Here is a 12409-nt window from a genome sequence, read left to right as displayed (position 1 = left end):
CGAGCACCACTGATTATGGGAAGCAAGATTTGCTTGTACCAGCAAAAAAATGTTGGTTCCGAGGAGTTACAACACCCTGTTTGCAAAAAACAAGTTATTTACAATAGATAATTATGGCAAAATCTATTCTTACCACCAAAACAAGTTAATTACAATAGATAATTGTGGCAAAATCTATTCGTACCACCCTGCTGAAAAAGAAAGAAATGTTTGTACCGGTAAATTGTTTTTTTAGGCCAAGACAATTGGAACAATTTTCTAGAGGCCAAGATACTTGTCATCCTATTGTGTTAATTTTATCCGCTGCCAAAAATTCTCCCTTTCATGTTATAGTTGTTGAAGAACTTGAAGGGGTCTTGTGGGGTCTTGTGGATTTCTTCTTCTTTCTATGTGCCGTAGGTAGATCCATCCTCGAGCCAAATTTGGGATAGAAAAGTTAATGTGCGAGCACCCGACGACACCTCATACATCAACACAAAGAAAACTTTGATTGGATGTCAAGGAAGTATAACAGTAAATAAATAGTGGTGGATAAATGAAAGAACACATTTGAATGATGGGTTGTTTCATGAAAATTATCATGATTATGAATCCGGGTTATATTTCTACACCCAAAGTTCATTTATTTGTGCTCTACTTCTTCCATACAGGGCTCACACAGACACATGTTTGTAGTCTTTCTCATTGGATTTCGTTACTCATTCATCTTCTGTAAATGCATTGTTATGTTAAAAATGCTAAAAATTAAAATATACTTGTGCTTCATCTCTCCAAGAATGATGCTATCCTCATTTTGCTCTTTACCCCGCGGCAACGCACGGGCAATCAACTAGTTTGGCTTAAAGCTCTGAATATTCACACATGATAAGTCATTTCTGAGAATGAAAACTTTCTTAGGCAACATCGTGTCACTCAAAACGTGGTATAATATTTTTGAAAAATGGTGTAGTCTAATTTTGCAACAAATATTTAATATTTTCTGTAATTTTTCTAGAGATCTGGATAAAAAAATCACATTTCGAGCCGGCCAATGAGAGACGAGAAACTGCCTTCACGCGGATCACCTATTTGGACGCGATCTGAGCCATCCATCAGCATTCATCCAACGGCAGAGCCTCTTCTAAGAAAGCAAAACCCTAACAACCCACACACCCACCCACGCTTCCTCATTTTCCAGATCTGATCGAGCAGCCTCTCCTTCCTTCCCCTGCCCACCGCCACCACCTCGGGTCGTTCCCTCCGCCCTGTGCCACCACCTCCAGCCGCCACCCAACCCCCACCCCACCCCACCTCACCTCCTTGCGTGCGCCCTGCTCCCCAATAGCCGGGACGGACAACCCTCTGCGACGCCGCCAACAATGACTCGCCGTCTCGCCCATGGAGACGCCGCCACCGCCGCTTCCACCACCGGCGGCCCTTCCTCCCCCCAGCGGCCCTCCCCTACTACCGGACTGCCCTGGCAGACCACCCCGCCCCGCCTCCACCGTCCTGCCTCCCACCCCGCCCCGCCCGCAGTCCCCCAGGCCGCCCGACACGAGAGGGAAGCTGCCACTCCCCCGGCGAGTGGTGGTCACAATAAGAAAAGAGGGGCCTCTTCTCCTCTCTCGCGTACGATGGCCTCGAGCTCGGGTGTCGGCGGTGGAGGGGCGGACGGGGGCGTCGGGCATGGACCGACGACGCTGGATGAGTTGTACCACATCAACGTCGTGCCGGCCGAGCTGCACTTCAAGTTCCGCAAGGAGCTCCAGGGCCTCCGCGTCGGCGTCAACTTCGAGGTGGGTAACCCTCCTTATAAACCCTAATTCTCGAGTCTTGGGCTGCCCGTAGATTTGTCCCCCAATTATTTCGCTCCAATCTTCCAATGTATTGTATCTCGCAAGATCCATCAGGCCAAACGTTGGTGTTATGCGCGTACTGGAAATAATTTACTCTGCTGATGTTGCTGCTTCCTTGTCCCTGGTATTACACGAGGACAGTATACGCGTGCTCACAATCCCAATTTAATTTTAGGGTTATGTTGCCAATTTGCCATAGTGGCCGTTGTTACTCTCTGTGTTGTGTGTAACCAGTTCACCCTATGATCTGAGTGTCTAATCTCTAATGCCATATATTGTTTCAGTTCTACAATCTAGAGGTGAATGATTTTGAGGCAAAGGTAGTTCCGAAGCCCCTCGACTTCGACCGGAAGTGGCAGTTTCAGTACAAGCCCATCAGCGGTGACATACAGCTGCTTTCCAAGAAGTTTCCAGTTACAAAGTACCTGAACCTTCAGGTTCTTTGCTTAATTCAATCTTGTTATTCATGCGCCGTTTATGTGAGAATAGGAACTGGTTACATATTAGGCACGGCTTTGCGGTGAGGTAACTAGCAGCTAGTTTGCGCTATTCCTTGCAATATGGCATGTTATGACACAACTAGATATGTTAAATTGCTAGTGCCATCTGCCCAATGTTTTTATGGCGTAATGCGTTTTATGGCGACCGCCCCCCTTCATAAATAGTCACGTAATCTAAGTTAATCTATGTAACCTTGCGATAAACTTATCTATAAATTGTTTATGGGCGATGATGTGATGTGAGGCTTGTGGCTGTTTGCTTCATCTAAACTGAAGCATTCGCGGCCATAGCATGGATACATGGTAACTAGCAGCTAGTTTGTTGGTTGATTTTTCATGGTTGTTATCTGTATTCTAGTTATGCTGTTAGGGTCAGATCATCTGCAGGCAGTTTATCCTGTAACTCAGTAGCTTTGCTGCCAGTTTGTCAGCTTCTACCAGAATTCACTGAAACCCATGGCAATCAGCCACTAGTGACATAATGCATTCCTCCTACGGCTTCACGTGGAATTTTTATATCAAGTCAAGCTGTCTTACATGTGCTGCACAAAACCGGAAATGTTCTGTAAATGCTGCCATTCATGTTTCTTAGAGAGTTATCTGACAACAATATTTGTTTGTTGTTGCAGTCTTCGAAGAGGAAGACCAGGGAGCCCAAGGAGGAGAACGTCACTCTTGGACCGTCAGTCCGTGAGGGAGAGCATGTGGCGTTACTCACATCTTTGCATCCTTCAATGACACCTTCATCGTAAGTGTTTACCTCTTTGCGCCTATGCAATGGACACTGTTGTTTCATGTGTGTTGACTCTGTATCTCATTATGCAGCATGTGACTGACTTGTCTTGGAGGGAAACGCCGGTGCACATCACTGGTATGTATCTTTGCCTATGTGATTACTTGTGTTGAAACTGTTAGATATGGTACTTGATAAGTTGATATGCACTGTTATTCCTATAAACCATCCAGGTGGCATGAAGGTCAAGGCTGATCGTGATGAATCGTCACCCTATGCTGCTATGCTTGCATCTCAGGATGTCGCTACCCGTTGCAAGGTAAGCATCCTGAAATTTCTAGGAATCACTTTCAACTTGATCCTGTCAACAGCTGTCTTCTGTGGTATATCATTAGACTGATGTTTGCCAAGCTATGACGGAATGTCGGTACACGACTGGGATGTAATCCTGCATTGCTCTTTTTGAGATGTCTTGTCTTAGAGTTGTTTTTAGATTAGTCTCACTCTCGCATGTTGGTGTCGCATTCTTCCACCAGGGAGCATTTTTCCGCGAGGTGTCATGTCAGGGCGTGTATGGGTTGCTGTTTCTGGAGTAGATAGCTGGAGTTCGACGATTTGGTGCGTCGTGCTGAGCTTCTTCTCTGATTTGCACTGATTTCTTGGTGGAAAGGGAGGCAGTCCTTGTTTGTTTGATCCATAGGTTTAGAAGTTGGCTACACTCCATAGAAGCATCTAATTTGTTATGTGTTGTTTTTGTTATGTCTGGCTAATCTGGGGACCCATTTCTGTTGTCTTCTACGGTAGCAAATAATGCCTAACTTCTGGTCTTCACCCTAGCTAGACCTTGTCTAGATAATTCCATATTGTAAAACACTGGGAGAGCAACAACAACATCATCCTTTTTCTACATAATTCCACGTTGTTCTGTTGCTTAAATATTTATAGTCATAGTGAGTGTCCTCCATTACAGCATAGTCTCTAACAATCTACTTACTGGAGCCAGGAAATTGGATTAATAGCTCTCAGTTTCTTGCTTCCATATGGGGGTTGATTTCCCTCTTACCTCATTCGTCTCGGTTCTGTTGTGTAATACGGCCTGGTTAGCTAAGTGTGTTGGTTTCCCTCTTACTTCAGAATACACTATTAATATCTTGTCCTGACTAATTAACTGAGTTTCGGCCTGTCTGAATATAGTATGTTCGTATGGGCGAGCGTAGCATTTTGTGTTGAACTGAAGAAACATTAGCGGCTGGCGTAACCCATGCACTGAAACCTGAAATTAAACAAAATATTATGTACTAGTACAAATTAACTCTGATGGCCATTACATTGACTTTCCAATACTTATTATATTTTCTTCTCAGTACTTCTATATTTGTTTATCTTTTGTTTCTAACTCTTTTGGTTTATTGTTAGATGCCTTCGTTGAGCCTGTACGAACATATCCAGAAATGGTGTTTCCTCTCATTGAAGGAGATCGGCCTGAAAGTGAAGAAGTGGAGTATATTTGTAGTAGTAGTTATATGTTGTGATAGTATCACATGTAATGGTGAAATGAATTATGTAAAGATTGTGCTATTAGCCAAAATTAGCATGTGGTTTGATAATTTTCATTTATTCTTTGTTTTGACCGAAATAATTGTGTGGAAATTGAAACCTTGGCTGTCTTTATTTAGAACCTGACAAGTGGGACCTAATAGTATTTGGCATCTAGAAAGGCCGTTTTTCAAATAATATTCACAGGATAAAAACCAATAATTAAGGAAATGGAATTCAAATTTTGTGGTGTGGGCTGCCGTTTAGAGATGCTTCAGATTTATGTGTATGAGCTTCAAATTTGTATGAGCTGTTATTTATAGATCCATTAATAACATAAAAGAAAAAAAACTTGTTGAATTCAAAAATGAAAAAAGACCAAAACTGAACTGGACCAAATGTATTTGGGCACTAAAATGCCAGGGCCCAAATTATAATGATGATTTTTTTTTGAAAAAAATACTAGATGTGGCTGTAAATAGGCTAAGGCCCCATAAGAAGCCCAAAAAAATAAAACCAGCCCATATGATCAAATGAAATGGGCTGGGCTGATTTCAGTCATGACGTTTTGATTTCATCGTAATTTTTCCACGTAGGACTGCCACGTAGGATTGGGTTAGATTGCCAACGACGATTCTAAATCGTCGTAAAGGTTACGACGATCCAGGAATCGTCGTAAAGGTTACGACGAGTTTGATCAAAACATCGCTGTTGTTCATTTGTGACGCTCTCTTTTTGACGCTTGGTTTTTCGTCGTGAGATTGTCGTAAACTAAAAACCGTGACGATGTAGCGACGAAAATATAGCGTCGTGTATTAGCATATTCCTTGTAGTGGGACCAGTGGGCCACAAGCCCACATGCCGCGGCCACCCCCCTGGCCATGCCGTGAGGGGCTTGTGGGGCCCACGTGGCTCCACCGCCCCCAAACTCAGCTCTATATCTTCCGTCTCCCCTGTAAAAAAAATTAGAGAGAAGGTTTCATCGCGTTTTACGATACGGAGGCGCCGCCACCTCCTGTTCTTCATCTGGAGGGCAGATCTGGAGTCCGTTTTGGGCTCCGAAGAAGGGAAATCGTCGCCATCATCATCATCAACCTTCCTCCATCGACAATTCCATGATGCTCTTCATTGTTCGTGAGTAATCTCATCACAGGCTTGCTGGACGGTGATGAGTTTGATGAGATCTATCATGTAATCGAGTTAGTTTTTGACGGGGATTGATCCCTAGTATCCACTATGTTCTAGATTGATGTTGCTACTACTTGGCTATGCTTAGTGCTTGTCACTAGGGCCCGAGTGCCATGATTTCAGATCTGAACCTATTATGTTGTCGCCAATATATGTGTGTTTTAGATCCTATTTTGCAAGTTGTAGTCACCTACTATGTGTTATGACCCGGCAACCCCGGAGTGACAATAGCCAGAACCAGTCCCGGAGATGACCATATTATGAGGAGTTCATGTATTCACCGCGTGTTATTGCATTGGTCCGGTTCTTTATTAAAAGGAGAACCTTAATATCCCATAGTTTCCATTAGGACACCGCTGCCACGGGAGGGATGGACAATAGGTGTCATGCAAGTTCTTTTCCCTAAGCACGTATGACTACATACGGAATACATGCCTACATTAGATTGACGAACGGGAGCTAGTTACATATCTCTCCGTGTTATAGCTGTTACATGATGAATCCCATCCGTCCTACTCATCCATCACCGATCCACTGTCTATGAGTCTTTTACTACTGGTCCTTGCTATGTTACTTTGTCTAGGCTTGTCCCTTTATACAAAAGGGATTGGGCCACTTTGCTACTGCTCTCGCTACTGCTGTTACTTTGCTGCTACCACTACTATTGTTCCTTGCTACTTCGCTCTTACTTGTTGTAAGATCCTTTTCCGACACTGTTGTCGGGGAAGAATAGTTACTCGCCTACGTGCAACCTACTGGCACCATTGATACAACAGTTAGGAATAGTCTGCCGTCAGCAGATCGTTTCTGGCACCGTTGCTATCGTACCACTTTGCTACTGATACTTTGCTTGCAGACACTAATCTTTCAGGTGTGGTTGAATGTGACAAACTCAGCTGCTAATACTAGAGAATATTCTTTCGCTTCCGCTTTGGCGAACCAAAAAATTTGGGTTGAATACTCTACCCTCAAAAACTGTTGCGATCCCCTACACTTGTGGGTTATCAAGACCTTTTTCTGGCGCCGTTGTCGTGGAGGAATAACTATATTCTCTGAGTCACTTGGGATTGACGTCTGCTGATCACTATGAGGAATCCGAAAGATCCAAGAACTAAAATCTTGCCTTCCACTACAAGGAGAGGTAAGGAATTGCCATCTAGCTCTGCACTTGATTCACCTTCAGTTATGAGTAAGTTTGCGACATTGCCTCCTGCTAGAAATCTTGATATGTCGCCTGTGCTTGATGATGCTACTTCTGCTGCCCATGATGCTTATGATGATGCCATGCTTCATACTATGCCTGATGATGCTATGCTTGATACAGCTTTGCCACTAGGTGCCCTTGATGCACATATTGCTAGAGTTGCTGCTAGATGTGATGATACTTTTGAAACTGCTGATACTATTGAAGTAGAACCTGCTATTTTGCCTACTAGAACTAGCTCTCCTATGCCTGAATTGCCTGATATGCCTGATATGCGTTATGTTATGGAGGGAGAGATAGCTGAGGATTTTCTTGCATGTAAGGATAGCTATGATGTTGAGAAATTACTGCGCAAGTGGAAAGAAAAATCTCTGAACGCTAGGATGAAATACGACCCGAAGTTTGCCACTTCGCCTATCTTTGTGACCGATAAGGATTATGAATTCTCTATCGACCCTGAGTTAATCACTCTCATTGAATCTGATCCTTTTCACGGTTATGAGTCTGAAACGGTTGTGGCCCATCTTACCAAACTGCACGATATAGCCACCCTATTCACTAGTGAGGAAAAGATCCGCCACTACTATATCCTCAAGCTGTTTCCTTTCTCGCTAAAGGGTGATGCTAAGACTTGGTTCACTTCTCTTGCTCCTGGTTGTGTGTGTAGCCCCTAGGATATGGTCTACTACTTCTCTGAAAAATATTTCCCTACCCATAAGAAGTAAGCTACCTTGCAGGAAATATACAACTTTGCTCAAGCTGAAGAAGAGAGTCTCCCACAAGCTTGAGGGAGGCTCATCCAGCTACTGAATGCTTTGTCTGATCACCCTCTTGAGAAGAACGAAATACTTGATATCTTCTATAATGGACTTACCGATGCTTCCAAAGACCACCTGTATAGTTGTGCCGGTAGTGTTTTTAGGGAACGAACCGCAGAACAAGCTGAGATTCTATTGAATAACATCTTGTGCAATGAGAATGCTTGGACTATTCCCGAACCACCTCCTAAGCCAACTCCGAAGAAAAGAGGTATTCTATTCCTCAGTCCTGAAGATATGCAAGAAGCCAAGAAATCTATGCGAGAGAAAGGTATTAAATCTGAAGATGTCAAAAATTTACCACCTATCGAAGAGATCCATGGTCTCGATAACCCGATAAAGGTAGTAGAAGTAAATTCTCTGCATAGGTTTGATGAGAGTGATATTCCTTTTGATAAACCCGCTAGCTTATGCATGGATGAATTTGATAACTTCGTTGCCAAACAAAAGAGTTTCAATGATTATGTTAGCAGACAATTGGAAAATAATGCTCGTATGCTTAGTCATTTAAGTGCTTGTGTGGACAGAAACGTCAATGATCTTAAACTTCTGAGTAAACATGCCTCTATGGTCAGTACTCGGGTAGAACAAGTACTTAAAGCTCAAAATGACTTGCTCAATGAGTTGAATGACAATTCTATCAGAGTCGTTACTAGAGGCGGTAGAATGACCCAGGAACCTTTGTATCCTGAGGGTCATGCAAAGAGAATTGAATAAGATTCTCAAGGAGTTAGCACTCATGCCCCTAGTCATCCTAGAAAGAAGAAGAAAGATGGTAGGAACCTGCACGCTAGAAACCCTGTTGCTGCTACCCCTGAGAGTCCAAACGATGCCTCTGTCTCTGATGCTGAAACACAATCTGGTGATGAACATGAGCCTAATGATGATATCAATAGTGATGTTCATGATGATGCTCAACCTAGCAATGATAAGGATATGGAGATTGAACCTGTCAATCTTGATAACCCACAGCCTAAGAATAAACGATACGATAAGAATGACTTCGATGCTAGGAAGCATGGTAAAGAAAGGGAACCATGGGTTCAGAAACCCATGCCCTTTCCTCCCAAACCATCCAATAAAAAGGATGATGAGGATTTTGAGCGTTTCATTGAAATGATCAGACCTGTCTTTCTGCAAATGCGTTTGACGGATATGCTCAAGATGTCTCTGTATGCTAAGTACATGAAAGATATTGTGACTAATAAGAGGAGGATACCTGATCTTGAGATCTCCACCATGCTTACCAATTACACTTTCAAGGGTGGAACTCCTAAGAAACTAGGTGATCCCGGTGTGCCCACTATACCTTGCTCCATTAAAGGCAACTACGTTAGAACTGCGTTATGCGACCTTAGAGCCGGTGTTAGTGTTATGCCTCTCTCTCTTATCGTAGACTTGAATTGGATAAGTTGACACCCACTGAAATCTCTCTGCAAATGGCCGACAAATCAACTGCATTCCCTATCGGCATTTGCGAGTATGTGCATGTTGTGGTTGCTAACATCACTATCTTAACAGACTTTGTTATTCTGGATATTCCTGAGGACGATGCCATGGCGGTCGTCCTCGGAAGACCCTTTTTAAACACTGCAGGGGCTGTTATAGATTGCAACAAAGGCAATGTCACTTTCCATATCAACGGTAATGAGCATACGGTGCACTTTCCGAAGAAACAATATCGAGTACATTGCATCAATGCTACCGAAAAAACTTCATCGATTCTTATTGGGATCTTTGAATGCCCTATTCCTTGTGTCAAGATGAAGTATGATTTGCTTGTTGGGGAGATACACATCCCCATTGAGGTGACCTAGTGACTTTTTTAAAATTCTCCGTCTTCTTTTGCGATTCGAGAAGTTTTGTCGAGGGGATTTGATCAACCCCATTGACGGATTTCTTTCAATGACCATGAGATCGATGAATCAAGGAGTCACAAACCTCTGTTCCAAGCTTTCACTTTAGGTTGCTTAGAAGAAAAATGATAGATTTAGTTTTCCCTGTTTTCTGTTTTCGCGTCCGGTAGAAAAATACCCCGAAAATAAAAGTTCTCCGAACGCCGTGAAAATCAAGTATGATTTTTTCTAGAATTTTGAAAAATTCTGAGATAAAGAGTTTCTCTGGGGTCCACACCAGTGGACCACAAGCTCTAGGGGCGTGGGCACCCCCTGGCCGCGCCACCCAGGCTTGCGGGGCCCACAGGCACCCCTCTACTCATTCTTGCCCTCATCTGATTCTCCTACCCCCAAAAAATTGTTTCGCAGCTCAAACCCGTGTTCTTGCTCCTCTTGCTGGGATTTTCGATCTCTTTGCTCAAATCACCGTTCTCCGAACTGTTTTGGGGAAATTACTCCTTGTTAAGTGACTCCTCCATTGGTCCAATTAGTTTTTGCTCTAGTGCCTTATACTCCGCGTATTTTGCTGCCTTGGTGACCAAGTTCTTGAGCTTTGCATACTAATTTTAGATGGTCCCAAGTGGTTTTGATGTGTAATATGGCCTCTAGGCACTTGTGGGAGTAGTTGCTACCAGTTTAGTTGAACCTTGTTCAACTTTCCTTTGGGTCACTGAAAATTTCAGAAAAGGAAGATGTGCAAGAGAAACTTTCATGGTGGTTCCTCAAGCAAGAGAGGTCCCCGTCTTGCGATTCGGGAGCCTGATCCTTACCAACCAAGGGACGCATAGGTACAACCATGTGAATGGCCTTCTGATGAATTTATGACTGAGGCAGGTTTCAAAGATGAGTTTGATGCACTTGTTCACAACGTCGCACTCGAAGAATTCATCTCTGATAAATGTGAACAATATGTTGCTCTGACTACCTCTTTTGTTCGTAGATTCAAATTTTCAGCTGGCCGTAAAACACCGATACTGTTTGATCTCTATGATAAATCTTATACCATGGATTTAGAGGATTTCAATCGAATTTGCAAAATACCTATTTGGGGTAGCCTCAATGATCCTCCTAAATCTTCGGTTAGAGATTTTTGCTCTGGTATTACGGTTGGAGAAACTAGAGACATTACGCAAGCTACCATGGGGAGTATTCATTTTCCTTCCTTGCATTACTTTGCCCTCTTCATAGGCAGATGCATTAATGGAAAGATTGAGCATTGTCACCTCTGCGCACCCGAACTTAGTATCCTTAAGAGCGCAGTGACGGGTGACAAAAGCTTCAACATGGGAGCTATTATAGCAAGGAGGCTGAATAGGAATGCTATTGAAGGAGATTTCATTGGTGGCATCTATGCCACTCGCATAACAAATTTTCTTGGAGTACCCATCCGCGAAGGAGATCCCCCACTTCATACAGATTTCCTTGACCGCATCGCTTTGACACGCTGCCAGTTCCTTGAGAGGGATGACAAATCCCTCCTATACCGTATGATATTTAACCGGCAGCGTGTTTTCCATATTACCCTTCCTGCTCCTGCTTTCTTTGACTTTCAGGTAAAACGGAGATATTACATAACCAGAGGAGAGGCAGTGGAGTATGAGAGGGAGTCGAAGGCTGCTCGTCTCCGTGAGGCAGCTATTCAGCCAGTGGCTGCAGCGCTCCCGTATAACCCCCATTATGATTTTGGGTTTCGCCAGGACCATCTTGGGAGTAGACCAACTTAGGCCAAAATCCTAAGCTTGGGGGAGTACGTGTTCTCACCGACTTTACATTCTTGCTTATGCTTTCACTTTGTTAGCCGGTGTTCACACTTTGCCACTGTATCATCGATGCTAGTTTATTTTCTTTTTATCGTTTTCTTTTCGTGTGTCTGTCTAGTTTGAGAAAACCCAAAAATATTTTCTTTTCTTCTTTTGCTTGTTGGGAGCTTTCCCATGTAGATAGTTTTATTTTTCTTTGGGCCAAGGTAGAAGATATTGGTTACAATGTTTAGTGGCTCTTGCACGCATACCTGTTTAGCTTTCAAAGAGCCATATTACTTTGTCTTCTCCTTTGTGTTTGCCTGCAGATTCCAGCTTTAGTCCAATGCACGAGCACTCTTATTATTGTTCACATCGTTTGGTCGTGCAAGTGAAAGGCAATAATGATGATATATGATGAAGTGACTGAGCCTGGAAAAGCTCGTATGAACTCGATCTATTTTGTTTTTGTAAATATGACTAGCTCATCATGCCTGATTCAGCTTTGTTGTGAGAGAAACATGTTTGCAATGATAACTTAGAGATCATAGTTCCTTATGCCATGCTTACTTAGCTAGGAGCTTATAATGGTTTGTCTTGTTTGCCAACATGAATGTTGAGATGACTATGATGTAGTATGATAGGATGGTATCCTCCTTTGAATGTTTCAAGTGGCTTGACTTGGCGCATGTTCATGCATGTAGTTGAAACAATATCAACATAGCCTCTATAATATTCAAGTTCCTGGTGATTTATGTCCTACTCATGCTTGCACTCAATGTTAGTTAATCTCAATGCATTTTGATGACTGTTGTGGTGTTGGGGAACCTCGCATGGGAAACAAAAATTTTCCTACGCGCACGAAGACCTATCATGGTGATGTCCATCTACGAGAGGGGATGAGTGATCTACGTACCCTTGTAGATCGTACAGCAGAAGCGTTAGTGAACGCGGCTGATGT

General features: G+C 43.2%; 1 protein-coding gene and 1 pseudogene across 1 annotated transcript; both read left to right on the top strand.

Moving 5' to 3' along the window:
- Nucleotides 1-1613: 1613 nt before the first annotated feature.
- On the top strand, nt 1614-2746 carry LOC123441527. The gene is made up of 3 exons (XM_045117924.1): nt 1614-1775; nt 2120-2272; nt 2723-2746. The coding sequence occupies exons 1-3, from the start codon at nt 1614-1616 to the stop codon at nt 2744-2746; spliced, it is 339 nt and encodes a 112-aa protein (XP_044973859.1).
- A 70-nt stretch (nt 2747-2816) lies between these two features.
- Nucleotides 2817-3723, top strand: LOC123441526 (annotated as a pseudogene).
- The last annotated feature ends 8686 nt before the right edge of the window (nt 3724-12409 follow it).

This window comes from Hordeum vulgare, chromosome 3H, assembly GCF_904849725.1.
Source record: "Hordeum vulgare subsp. vulgare chromosome 3H, MorexV3_pseudomolecules_assembly, whole genome shotgun sequence".
Taxonomy (NCBI): domain Eukaryota; kingdom Viridiplantae; phylum Streptophyta; class Magnoliopsida; order Poales; family Poaceae; genus Hordeum; species Hordeum vulgare.
Note: the sequence above shows the minus strand (reverse complement) of the source record. Positions and strands in the feature narration are given on the sequence as shown.